Raw genomic sequence first — 14,358 nt, 5'->3', positions numbered from 1 at the left:
CTGTCATAGTTAAAATCTGAAATATCAGTGGCCGTTCACAGGGGCAGTTCGCTTCTCAGATGAACGCTGCTGGTGGCGGGCGTTCTCGCAGGCAGAGTGAGCGGCCTGGGCTGCAGTCCTAGCTGAATGCCCCGGAGAGGTGGCTTCTGTGGGTGCTTCTGTGGGTGCAGGCGCTCTGCATCAAGCTGATGGAGGGGAGAAACAGTAAAATACACGTGACATTGTCTTGGAGGGAAGCCTGGGAGAGTGAAAAATGACGTCCAGTTAGGTGTCTAAGATAGGATAACAGCACAGCTTTTGTAGACAGCAGCGAAGCCCAGCCACAAGGGAGCTGCATGCCGTGCAGTCATGTCAGTTAACGCAGCATTGTGCGAATGAGATTCTGCTTAATACTGACGTAGCTCCTGTGTGCTGATCTAGGCAAAGAGACAGAATTGTGGGAGACTCAGTGTTTATCCGGAAGAGACGTCAACACTTTAGCTCTGTTATGCAACAATTAAAAACCAGTGTCTGTCCAGAGTCACGCCCAGGGACATCTGCATCGCCACCTGATGTGTTCGTCGCTGTCATCCGTGGCTCCCTGATTGGAAAGTTCCAGAGGTTTAGAGTAGATGACACCATGTGTCCCCACACTGCTGTTTTTGATGAATGGATACGTGCTCATGGCATCGCCAGTCCACCTGTTACTGGACAGCCGCAGCTATACCACCCATTATATTTTCAGATCATGTGAACAAAATCAATTTGTGAAATAATTAAATTCAAAACATGGGAAATTATTTGGCAAGGAAATATGAGTATGTTAAAATCAATATTCCGTACATGTCTGGATATGAAAGTTAATGACTGTGCACTTTAAACTTTCCTGGACCACGAGGGCAAAGCAGATTAATCTAAGAACAGCCCTTGGTGCTGCTTTTGACAGTCGGTGAGAGCTTGCTCGATGAATCATGAGCTGTCACCACAGATTTCTTAAAAGTCCACTGAGAGTTCCCCCGACACCCTTCCTCGGAGTGCAGGACAGGGTGATTTCTGTGTTCCTGGAGTAGCCTCAGCTGTCAGACAGTGCTCGTCAGCAAGGGACCCTGGGACAGTGTTTGACATCTTCAGGTTTCTGGCAGGCCTGAATAATCCCTGGGTACCAGGTGACGATCCACCGGGGTCAGAAAATTCAGAGCGTCACAAGCATCAAAGTCAGTATAGCAAGCTCAATGTCATTCTCTGAGCAGACTGGAAAGCAAGCGATGGCTCCTGTTTGCCATTAGTGAGTCTCTCAGTTTGTGGCGTTGGTCCTGGTTTTTCCAAACATGCCAGCCAACTCTGGAGCCATTTGTCATTATTGCAGAACCACTGTTGTGTGTTGGTGTTTAGGCGTTAGGAAAGAAAACTATTGATGTGGAAATGGTAAGTTCTTCCAGTATGGCTGTTGCAAGTATGAAAGAGTTAGGAAAATGTGACTGCCCTCTTTTTTGGTCAAATGCTAGTAAATTCCTAAATAGTTTTTCTCCCACCCTTCCTCCCTTTTATGCAAAAGCTGGTGTATGTTAAGTATCAGGCTTTAGAGAACCAGTGAGAGTTTTGTTTATTCTTGAGTCTTTATGCAGACATATTTGACCTTGTCATTTGGCCTTGGATCAGTCACTGCACCCCTCTGTTGTCTTTGCTTGCAAAGCACAAATGTCAGTATCGGTGTATTTGGTGATTGTGAAAGCAGATTTCCAGGGATCCAGAGAAACGAATGAAAATAAGATGATTATGACTTAACCCTTTCAAAGGAACAGCGCACTTCTGAAGGAGAAGCAGGCTGTTGGTGTGTGATCTTCTCAGATGTGGAGAATGATCGGCAGCATTTTGTGCATTACAGTTGCCTTGTCTTGGGGATGGCATCAAGCCTGTGAAAACAACAGATGAACATCGATTTTGTGACCTTGCTCCCGGAATTTTCAGTGCTTCAATGTTAATTTTTCTGCCAGCCATAAAATATAGCAAATATAAGTGTTTGCACAATTTCATGACAGGTGCTTAAAGTGGTGTTTATGGAAAACATCTGGAAAAGAGTGTTTTCAATTCTATAAGAGAATTCAGTTTGTTGGCCCATGTGTTAAATAAAAACTGTAATAGCTACAATCCGTTCTATGATTACAATTTTCCCAAAGAAGAAAATCCTCTGTACTGTTTCTGAGTTTTGGACCAAGCCACAGTGAAGGATTTAAAACTGGAAATTATGGATGATGAGGAAAAGGGTTCAGCAATACATCTGCCGAAAATTCCTACTGTAACATTTTTAAGTATTGATATAATTATCTATTCTAGTACTTTGAGCAGAGTCACCTTGACAAGCAAACCCTGTTTTATTCATGTGTTCTGAAAGACTTCCTAACAAAATTTAACATGCAAAGTTTAGTTAGCATTAACCAATTATATAGAAGGAAATTAGCACAATGGTAGACATTCAGACCTCGGATATGAATCTAAAGGAATAGGAACAAATGAAATGTTGCTGATTTTATATATATATATATATATACATACATACATATATATATGTGTGTATATATATAATTTCATTTTTATTATTTGACTTTCACTTCAATTCTCTTATTTGAATTTTGTATTACTCTGAAAGTTTGTTTTGTATATCTTCTCAAAAACATTTTTCTTGATAGTTTAGTATTCCATTGCAATTCCATTTATTTTTGCTCTGTTCCTTATTAGTTCCTGTGTAACGTTTGCTTGTGTGTCGTTTTGTTCAAACTCTTTAAGATGTATCACTAGATCTAGTTTTTGAGACTTTTTAAAAATACAAGCTTCCCTCTTCATATTGCCTTTGTTGTATCACAGGGTTTGATATGTTGTGTTCTTGTTTCATTATTTCAAGGAAATTACTGATATCCTGTCTTGTCACTCATGTTTAATTTCCACATGCTTGTGAGTGTTGTATTGTTCTTCTTGGTGTTAATTTATATGTTTATCCCTTTGTATTCTGGAACGATAAATGGGGTGATTTCAGTGAATTCAGTTTTACTGGCACTTGATTTGAGGAGTAACTGACCTGATTGTGGATCCAGTCTAGAACGTGCTCCATGTGCTGATGGGAGTGTGTGTTCTGTAGCTGTTGGGTAAAATAGCTTACAAATGTCTGGTAGGTCCATTTGCTCACTAATATCAGGAAACTCTAATGTACCTGTTGATTTTCTCTCTGTAAGATCTTTTATAAGAGTGAAATGTTAATGTCACCCACTATTATAAAATTGGAGTGTATCTCTTTCTTAAGGCTCATGGTTGGTCTTATTATTGGGTTCATATATATTTTTATCATCATTACATCACATCTTATTGATCAGTTGATTCTTTTAAGTAAATCATCAACTTTCAGGTCTTCCTTAAGCTACAGAAGGTTTTGATATTTGTGAATTGGACATTGAAAGAATTGAATGAGGTTATGACATGTGAGTAGAGTAATAGGAAATAAGTGTGCTACACATTGTAGTGCTGCTCTGTTGGCATAGGATTAGGTCTAGTGACATTTCCATTTTATTTCTTTCAGGTTGCTTTCAGCTATGTAACGTTTTTCGATCCCATGAAATGGAAATTGACCAGTGCCTGCTGGAGTCCCTCCCCCTGGGCCAACGGCAGCGTCTGGTGAAACGCATGCGTGGGGAGCAGCTTAAAGCTTACTATGAACGGGAGAAGGCTCTGCAGAAGCAGGAAGGATTCCTGAAGAGGCTGAGGCATGGCAAGAGCCAGAAGGTTCGTTTCAGCCTCTGTGACATGGTGCGGGATGCCATCGTCCACCACAACGACAAAGAAGGTACATGCCAGGGAAGGGGCCCTGTCAGGACTGACTGTACTTGCTTCCTGCTCTTCCTGCTGGGGAGGGGTGCGGGTGTGGGTGTGAAATCCCTTTAAAGAGTTAGCTATCAACCTTCAAAACAAATCAACCTTTCAGTAAATGTGGAAAAAAATGTAAAATGTTGGTCCACTCCTAACACCTGATAAGGCCCAAAGCCAGAAACCAACTCCATCTGGCTCTGTCACCTGAGTGGCAGGGACCCCATCAGTGGGTACAGTGGCATCGTCTCTCAAAGTCTACAATCAGCAGGAAGGGAGAGCAAGGGCAGGAGCTGGTACTGAACCCAGGCATTGCCATAGGAGATAAAGTTATCTTTTTAACAAGGTGCACATATCCACATGGGTGACAGGGATACAGGCACTTTCCCCTGGAATTACAATAACGCTCAGTGGCTTTGACTAGAATTGGCTGCTCAGACATGGAATCTGGACACCCCAGAGAGTGGATCATACCACTGCACCAAACACCAAGCCTGGGTGCAGGTGTCTTAACTGGAATCTTAACTCTTGGGCAAATGTCTACCCTAGATTTATAGTCTGATGCCTCCCCAATACATGATGATTGGGAAAGCAGTCAGTTCATGCAGTTTATCATTTTGTGTAGTATTGCAGTAGGTTTGTGTTTATGCAATGAGAGATAAACAAAAGTTTGCTCTCCAATGTATCTCATTTAATTAAACTGGGAAAAAGAAAAAAAATGAACATAACTGGACGCAGTTACCACACAAAGTTGAAGTGTCATATTAGTACAGCAGTGAGGCAGTTCCTTGGGGAATGTGGTATTTCAGAGACACTTTTCTTGATGATTTCTTATAACTTAGATGTTTGAAAGAATGGCAGGTGAGCCCTCTGTGCTGAAAATCACAGTCTATGTGAGTCACAGGCACAGAGACCTTTGGAACCAGTGGCAAACGGACAGGGTGACCACTGAGGCCATTTCGAGTTGAATGAGACTGTAGGACACTCTGTGGTTTGGTTTGAAATGGAAAGCAATGGAAGCCATTGTGTATTCTTCAGAAGTATGTTTTTATGAAGCCTGGGATGCTTAGCAACGTTTCATGGTGCTTATCGCTCCATGTGGTCAACTGAGGGAAAAGGATGAGACCAGGAAGTAGAACAGCTAAGAACCACTGTTGTTTCAAGGTCAAGAGAATCAGCAGGGCTGGGGTAGCTGCAATGGAAATAGAAACGGTCCCCAGTCATATTCACAGACTATGTATTAGTTCATCAAGTATGTGTTGAGTCTCCACTAGTCAAGTGTGAAGGGCAGTTGTGAGTGGATCAAACTGTCTCTCTGATGCCCACTGTCATGTGTGGGTGGCAGAGAAGTGCAAGCTTAAACATGTGGTATGCTGGGGACTGCTAAATGCTGCAAGAAGCTTCCAAAGAGAGCTCACTGTGTGGATGTCTGATGGTGACGTGTCCAGCAGGTGCAAAGCCCTTGAGGCAAGAACACCTGTGCTGATGAAGGAGCAGCAGACCAGTGTAAACAAGGGCGGGGGACAGAGCAGAGCAAACCAGACGAGGTGGGGCCTGAGAGGTGCCCAGAGAGGCTGGAGATGGGTTATTAGTCGATCATGCTCATGTCACAAAACCATACAAATCCACAGATAACTGGGTTTGTACGGAAGGTTGGGAGAGTGCAGTGGAGAGGCCCTGGAAGCTCCTGTGCCTCTGACCACGCCGTGAGCCCTGTGCTTCTGCCTGGCTGTCTTTCTGTGTGCTTTGTGGTGTTCTTTACCACAAGTGAGTAAGCCAAAAGCTTCCTGAGTTCTGTGAGCCACCCCAGCACCTCTTGTATAGAGAAGGTCCAGGAAGAGGCCTGGTGTTCCTCACATTGTCAGGCAGGTGCAGCAACTGTTGCATTAGTGTGTGAGGGCAGTGATAATGATACCCTGGGCAGGGCTTGCAAACAGGTTCCAAGTCCAAGGTCAGGGTGTCAGCAGATGTATTTTCTCTCTCCTTACCTTGCAGCCATATGGACGTCTTCTCTCTGCATCCATAAATACTCACTTTTCTTCCCACCCCCAGCCTCCCACTGTATTTGTAACATTATCGGTGATATTGGATTTGGGTCTTCCCTATAAACCCTGAAATGACCCTGTCTCAGAATTCAGCCACATCCTGAGGTTGGGCAACCACTGTTGGATCTGGGGAGACAGAATTCATCCTGTCACACTGGTGAAGGAGAGAAGAAAGTAAAATGAGGCAGGGAAAGTTACAGGATGCAGGAAGGGTCAAAGAGAATGTTCCGTGAGGCTGACAGTGTGTGGCCAAGACTGTTGTGGCTGTCATCCTCCCGGAAACGGGCCTGTAATGGCAGAGTTCCCCTGCACATTAGCAGGGCGTCACTGAATCATGCTTTTGCTGCAGGAGATCGGAATAGACATTTTCATGCATACTGCAGATGTTAAGACGATAAAAGCCTGTTACAGCTGACATCAATGATGGAGTTACAAGTAGGGATAATAGGGCAGGAACTACAATCAGCAGAGAAAGCGAAGGAGAATTAAGGTGCTCCAAAACATGTTCATTGTCTGGACCAGGATCTTACCTTACAAACTTGCGACTGCAGTGCGGACCATGAGGACGAGGTTGAGTTCTCATTACCAAGACCATCTGGGGAACTAAACCAAATTGAAGGTCAAGTTGAAAATGCAGTGCAATGTTTGACTCTAACTCGTTCCTCAGATTCCTTTGTGTGTGCTCCCAACTTGCTGAAATGTTTTAAAAAGCAACATTACTGTATGTATGGGCAAAGTTTCCAAGACAGTTTGAATAGTCAAGGAACCAGTGTTAATGCAGGGAGAGTTGTGTAGCGATGGGGAGCTGTGGTGCGTAATTGGGGATGGGAATAGCTTTCTGCTGTGTGGTGTCTTGTTTGTGAAGGAAATGGAAGGCCTAAGCAGAGAATGCTGTAGCCCATCGCAGGAGGTCAGTGCAGGTGCCGTCCTGTGTGGATAATGGAAGGTGTGAGTAGAGTGGAGTAGCTGACCACGGGCGGTCAGTCCAGGAACCGTGTTATGTAGATAATGGAATGGCATAGCCGATCGCAGGAGGTCAGTACAGGTGCAGTTGTGTGTAGATAGATGCGTTCTTCATCAGCCTCCCATGCAGCTACCACAAGACAAGCAGTGTTTTTACAAAGAAAACAGGCCAGGTTCAAAGGCTTCTACCTTGGTTTCCCTGCTTACTGTTGAACTGTGTCACTGCCTCTTGTCAAATAACAAAGATTCTTGACTGACAGTTTCCACACTCAGCCTATGGTTAAATAGGCAGCTACCTTAAACATAGACATGCGGATAACACAATCTCAATGGAAGATACGTCTATCTTTTGCAGAGACAGGAGGCCTGTCCATGATGTTTTTTCCCGGTAGATAGCACTGGCAGAAACGGTGATGACATATGCACACCTGGCCCCTGGGCTCGTGTCTTTGCTAACACGGTTACCTCTTAGTGTGCCATCTCTTCTGTTCACTTCTTGTTACACTTCTGTGGAATTTTTGAAATAGTTAATTGAACTAATTGGCCTCCAAATTTTCTCAGTATCATAAAGTAAGTCTACAAGCTGTTGGTACTTACATGATGCTCACATGTTTGAGCTTAAACTATATTCTTGTACTGGCCTGTCTCAAAGTTCCTGGAAATCTCAGCAGAACCACAGCTCCCATAGGATTAAACGTCAAGTATGAACTGCTTTCAGTGTTAAGATAGGAGGTGTTTAGCCATAACTTCTTGGTAGAGCCTTCTTTCCTTTCCTCTGAAATTTCACTTCAGGCTGTTGGTTGGAGAGCTGCGGCATAAAAATGCAAATTATATAATTTCATTAGAGATTTTATAAAGGTATGTTTTGGCAAAGACCAAGCACTGGAAGATCAACAAAGTAAAAATTATAGATCTTGCATACAACATGTATATAGCTTAATGATATCATGGAAGTCAGATTCTTTGAGTTTCAGTTTTCTCACAGGTTATGCAGAAAGAATGACTTATAAACTTGTTGAGAATTGGACATCAAGTAGGCACCTGTTAAATGGTAGTTAATAAACTATCAAGAGGTTGCTAACAGATACGTTGTAACTATATTTCTTACAACCCAGTAAAGTCAGTATGGTTAAACTACTGCCATAAAATGCTGTGATTTTTTAAAAAACTTTAGGTTATAAATTTTAAGAGCATGTATTGTTGATGTAACATTTGAAGTTAAATTGAATTTTATTTTCATAGTTCATGTGGGCTTCAAACCTAACTCTGAGTAACACTTGGTATTTTGGTTATCACACATGACAAAAATATGTTATAGATATTAAAGCATACGGAATAATGCAATTAATTGGTTGTAATTTTAATTATATACATATATATATGTTTGCCTTAAATATCAGGTATATACTTTTTAATCACATTGCTATATACGAGTAATTTTAAAAACCCAAATTCTATCATGATAATGTATTAAAATAGTTTAGATAATTATTTTAATTGAATGACCAATGGGAATCTCTGTGTAAATAATAGACATTTTAACTTATCTTTACAATTATCATATTTTGTTCAATTTCAATTAGTCTTCATTATAAAACTGCATTGCTGAACTCAAACCCTAATCTACCTTATTATTGTTATCAGTTTGTATACAGCAAATTAATATAAAAATCTGAACTGTCTGAAATGAGAAAGATAAAAACACAGTCGAAACAAAGAAGCTAAAACTGAAAAGCTGATACAACACTGAGCTGAAACTTGAAGCACCACAGTGAGCACCATGGCAGTTGCTCCATTTGCAGCGGGAAAGTATGAGTTAATTCAGGAGAATGGGAGTGCAATGTTAAAAACATCGGAGCCTGTGTCGTGCAGTGAGACTGAGAAAGTCACCCGCACGGCGTCCCGCTGTAACTGTCAGTGAGCTGGCTCTCCTCTGCTGTCCCGCTCATTTCTCCGTTGTTTTAAATGCTCATTTCTCAGCGGACAAATCTAATGGCTTCTGCCAGATACTCTAAATTGTTAGTTTGCAAGATCTGTGTCTTGAAAGATGAGTACAACAGAGCAAGCAAGCATGTAGCCATGCACCTCTTGTGGACGCTTCCGGTCCCAGTGGGCTGTGGCGTGGGGCAACAGTCACTCCTACAAGCACTCTCTTGCCTTTACTTTCTCGTATCTTCCTTTCTTCTCTTTTGAATAATGGTTAAAATAAAAATTGCCTGCCGGTCTTCACTGCAGGTAATTTCCACATTTTTCTGTAATGCCAAACTCACTTCCTGTCCAAGATCTGGAGGGTTCACGTAGACATAGCTGACTCATTTTTTGAAATATATTTCTTGTCATTTTCACTGGTCTCTGGTGGAGAATAATTCTTCTGTGTACGTGCAATGCCGATTCTTCTCATTACTTTCTTCATTCTCTAAGCTCTAACTTAATAAATCCCAGTGGGAATTGGAAGATTTATTTCCTTCTCCATTCATTGCTCACACGAGTTTTTTTTTTAAAGATTTATTTATTTTTGTTGGAAGGGTGGATATACAGAGAGAGAGGAGGAGAGACAGGAGGATCTTCCATGCGATGGTTCAATCCCCGAGTGAGCGCAACGGCTGGAGCAGAGGTAATCCAAAGTCAGGAGCCAGGAGCTCTTCCAGGTCTCCTACACGGGTGCAGGGTCCCAGGGTTCTTCTGGGCCATCCTCAACTGCTTTTCCAGGGCACAAACAGGGAGCTGGATGGGAAGCAGAGTTGCCAGGATTAGAACCGGCGACCATATGGGATCCTGACAAGTGCAAGGCAAGGACGTTAACCACTATGCTATTGTGCCGGGCCCTGCTCACACCAGTTTTTAACACCCTTCCTAAAAGACCCTTCTGATTCTGTTGCTTCCTCAGAAACATGCTTGCTTCATTGCCTTAGCAGAATGAAGCCTCTTCCCATTTTGCGTGGTTTCCAGGTTGATGTAATGTTTATGCAGTTCCTACCATCCATTTTGGACAAATCTGAAAATGTGGGAGAGTTAGGTAACTGGGATGCTGCACGTGTTGGTAAGGATTTTCTCAGCATGAAACAAACCGACTGGTGAATCTGTATGATAGAATGCGATCATGTTTTGTTCTACGTATTTCTTTTTAGAATAGATTTATCATTATTTTTATTGGAAAATCAAATATACAGAGGGGAGGAGAGACAGAGAGGAACATCTTCTGTTTGTTGAGGCCCAAGAGGCCGCAACAACCAGAGCTGAGCCAATCCGAAGCCAGGAGCCAGGAGCCTCTTTAGGTCTCCCACGTGGGTGCAGGGTCCCGAGGTTTGGGCCATCCTCGACTGCTTTCCCAGGTCAGTTGGGCACCAACATGGGATTCCGGCACATGCAAAGCGAGGACTTTAGCAGCTAGGCTACCATGCTGGGCCCTTTCTACATATTTCTCTTTGATATCTATTCTCTAAACTTCATTTTGTATAATGATACCAATTTTCTAATGAAATAGCTTGAATTGATTGCTCTGCTCATCAAGAATCACTGTAATCCATGGAATCCAGTAATCCAGTTCAGAGTAACCCATTGGGTGCATTCTCTCTCTCTCTCTCTCTCTCTCTCTCTCTCTCTCTCTCTCTCTCTCTCTCTCTCACACACACACACACACACACACACACACACACACACACGTCTAGTCATGCCCTCAAGCCGTGTGCACTGGGGCTTTTGTGCCTGGAGTGCTGTCCTGGGAGCATTCTGCCCTCGTTGCTGCTTGTCCTCCCCGGCTGGATGTGCTAATGGAATGCTCATTTCTTCCTGTCTTCCCTGTTAGTTCTGATGTTCGTGAGACTCAGCAGCTGCTGTGCCATTTCACATTTTCTTGTTCCGTATTTCATCGCTTCCCTGATGTCATGTCAGCCTCTTAATTTGAAGCGACGTCACTTGCCTATTTTCTTTCAACTCTTTAATCCTTTAATCTAATAGCCAGCAGCCTATCTTGACAGTCAGCTGTGGCCTAAGCTATAGCTTCCAGTATATTAAATGCTTCCACAAAGCTAAATCTTTTTTATCCAAAATAATAAAACTGACCATTTCTTATAGCTTAGGGCCTAAATATCATTATTCTATGTGAATACCCTATTGTAAGCTCTTTTTTTCATAAACTTGGATCTATAATTATAATACAGAAATGTGTTTGATGATTTGAAAATGCGCAATAATAGATTAGTACAAAAATACTTCTTATAACATCAGCAGCTACACTTCAAACACAGCGGACAAAAACTTAGAGCAATATTTAACCACATGTTGGTAGAAATAATGGACATCATTTAATACTTACAATAAATTGACACTCATTAGGCCTGAATATATAATAAATAATGTACCTTCCAGGAAGGAGGAGATAGAACTATTTAATCAATGGTGCTGGATAATGTGGGTGTTATTTTTTCAACAATGGGAGTAGGGAGGGAGGCATGAGTTATTTAAGATTTTCTTAATGGATTTCCCAAAGTGCGCAGTCTCTCCACCTGTGAGTATCTGAGTTTCTCCAAGTGGTGTTGTAGCCATGGGCTTGGCAGAGCCGTGGGATCTGAGTTCTCTGGAGGCATTTTGGAGCTCTGGGAGTCACAGGGAATCATGGGCCACGGCCTCTTTCAGCTAGATGAATGCGTTTATTGTGAAAAAGGACATTTACTTATCCACCTTCCTAAATAAACTAGGATACATTGTGTTTATTTATTTTCCCTATATTTCTATTTTAAAGGAACTTTAAATGGCAGGGACTCTGTTTTACACCACAGTTTGTCTTTAGCACTTCCTTAGGGTAACACACGTAAGTATGGCCAAATATCGACCACCTCCACTTTTACATTAATATTCATACTGATAAATATTATATTAACAATTAATATTGCATCGATAATATGTATATTAATACATCTCATTAAATACAAATAACTATTTGTAATATGTAATGTTATTAAGATATAAAAAGTTTTCTTGGAAATTTTTTCTCTTGGAGCACTTATTAGCTTAATACTTTCTTTTAAATAAAAAGATGTATTTCTATTGGAAAGGTAGTTTTACAGAAAGAAGGAGAGACAGAAAGACCTTCCATCTGCTGGCTCACTCCCCAAGTGCCTACCAGGACTGGAACTGAGCCAATCTGAAGCCAAGAGCCAGGAGCTTCCTCTGGGTCTCCCATGTGGGTGTAGGGTCCCATGGCTTTGGGCCATCCTCCATTTCCTTCTCAGACCATAAACAGGATGGAGAGTAGAGCAGGTAGGATGCAAACTGGTATCCATGTGGATCCCACCACATGGAAGGCAAGGATTTAGATGCTAGGCTATTGTGCTGGGTCCAATACTTTGCTTTTTAAGATAATATATTTTTAATTCACATTATAGTTAAAGGCTGAATTATGTATGGCAAACCCACAGCAGACATCATGCTGAGAAGATAAAGCTGAAAGCGTTTCCCCTCAGATCTGGATCAAGTCAAGGATATTCATTTTTGCCACTCTTATTCAATGTACCTTTGAAAATATTACCATGAATAAATAAGGACAAGAAAGAAAGGGCCTCAAAGTTAGAAAGGAGAAAGTCAAAGTATCCATGTTTGCAAGAGTTTTAGGTTTTCCCATGTGCAAAGCTCTAAGAATTGATCAATCCGTTCCATAAAATTGCAGATTACAAAATGAATAAATAGAAATATTTTTACAAAAATAGCAAACTTGTTAAAAGAGAAATAAAAAAAAAACAAATCCCATTCACAAGAGCCATAAAAAAATCAAACATTTAGGGATAAATATAACCAAAGCAGTAAAAGATAGGTAATGAAAATTACAAAACATTGCTGAAAGATATCAAGAAGCTGGCTCTGAGTGGAAGAATTAACATCAATGAAGTGTCTGTAGTGCCTACAGCAGCCTACAGATGCAGTGCGAACCCGATCAAAACACCAGTACAACTGCACAGAATCACGCCTCGCCATCTTAGAATCCGTGAAGGAGCACAGAGCACCCAGGGTAGAGAAAGCGATTGTGAGGGAGGAAGAGTTAAACTGGGTTTTCAAGTCTACTGGGAAGTTACAGTAGGACAGGATAATACTCCCCTAAAGGCAGGCACGTGGATGGATGGAGCAGACAGAATGGCGATTAGTCCTCATGGCTGCGGCCAACTTCTCTGAAGAAAGGACAGTCTTTCCAATAAGCTGTGCTGCCAAAGCTGGATATGTTTATGTAGAAAAAGAAAATTAGATCCCTACCTCTCACAATGAAAAAATCAACTAAATATCAAAAGCCTGTATTTAAGATCTGGGACTGTAGAAATATTCGAAGAAAATATAGAGGGAACTACTGAGAACAATGTAGGTGATGACCTCTTGGTAAGACCTCTGACAGAGGTAACAGTAGTGAGATGGAACTATTGCGACTGTGGCAAACAACAGCGCTGCACATAGGAAAGGAAAGACTCACAGTGAAGAGACAAAGTATTTGCAAGCTACTTATCAGACAAATGATTAGACTCAGAGTATCTTCGTAACCAATGAAAGTCAACCCATCTGGTGAAAAAATGGGCAAAGGAATACATCAGTGGCTTTCAAAATAAATAATATTCAACAATATATAATAAAGTAAGGCATGTGAGTGAAATTGATATTTTGATATTTGATTATTACTTATAGCATTTATACTCCTGTGCTTGTTGAATTCTTTTTTCCCCTAAAAATAGGGAACAGCAAGTTACCTCTAGGAATATAAATAAATTTGGCCCCCTTCCCTGAGACTACTCCCATATTATTTACTATTTGTTTAGATATTCATTACCAAGTTGAGGAGGCTGCAGACCCCTGAGGGCCTCCGATTAAGGTGGAGGGGGTTGGGGGAAGCTGGTGAGATGAATGTTCCAGCTCCCTCTGTGGAATACATTGCTTGTTGCTGTCAGATCATGTCATTGCCAGGGTTGTTGCCTTAGAGGCCCCAATGTGGGGAACAGTGGTCTTGATGGTTCCGAGATGCTGTCATTTTCATTACAACAGGGGTGAGGCACTTTGTAGAGCCTGTTGGCTGTCCGTGTCTAGCTCAGTGTGCCCACTGACATACGTTCTTGTTGTAGAGCCTGGCTTAGTGTTGTTCAACTTGCTTTCTGTCTTTGCCTTGGAACTTGGCTCTCTGCTGGCTTAGAAGAGCTGGCTGTCTTGTCTGTATCTGGCTGTGCTGTCCATCCTTCCATGAGAGTCTGCAGCCAAGTTGGCTCAGTCCAACACTGCGGGCTCCGGGCTTGGACCGCACACCCATGTGTTTTTCTTGATGTTGGAGACAGTGCAGTGGTCTGGTTGGAGGTCCGCTAAGGCACCTCCCCTGAGCGCTCCTTAGACTTACTCTCATGTTGTTCAGCTGGTTCAGGCCAGACCCAGCATGTCCCCTGCACCAGCACTGTTGAATTCTTCATTGAGTGGAGGATCACACCTCTGACTACCCTGACTGAGAGGTCAGCCTGGGGATATGTTCGGGAAAAGAGGGGTATTAGCTACACCACAA

At 42.1% G+C, this 14,358-nt stretch overlaps 1 protein-coding gene across 1 annotated transcript in view; it reads left to right on the top strand.

Moving 5' to 3' along the window:
* Window positions 1–3,555: 3,555 nt before the first annotated feature.
* The window catches only part of MYO16 (myosin XVI), a 361,148-nt gene continuing 350,345 nt past the window's right edge, over window positions 3,556–14,358 (top strand). The window contains exon 1 of the mRNA XM_040991535.1: window positions 3,556–3,811. Coding sequence (XP_040847469.1) covers window positions 3,586–3,811 — 226 coding nt within the window. The 5' untranslated portion in view covers window positions 3,556–3,585. The remainder of the gene's footprint in view (window positions 3,812–14,358) is intronic.

This window comes from Ochotona curzoniae, unplaced genomic scaffold, assembly GCF_017591425.1.
Source record: "Ochotona curzoniae isolate NIBS_2020 unplaced genomic scaffold, NIBS_Ocur_1.0 contig_64, whole genome shotgun sequence".
Classification (NCBI taxonomy): Eukaryota; Metazoa; Chordata; class Mammalia; order Lagomorpha; family Ochotonidae; genus Ochotona; species Ochotona curzoniae.
This window is presented reverse-complemented; position numbering and strand designations above follow the sequence as displayed.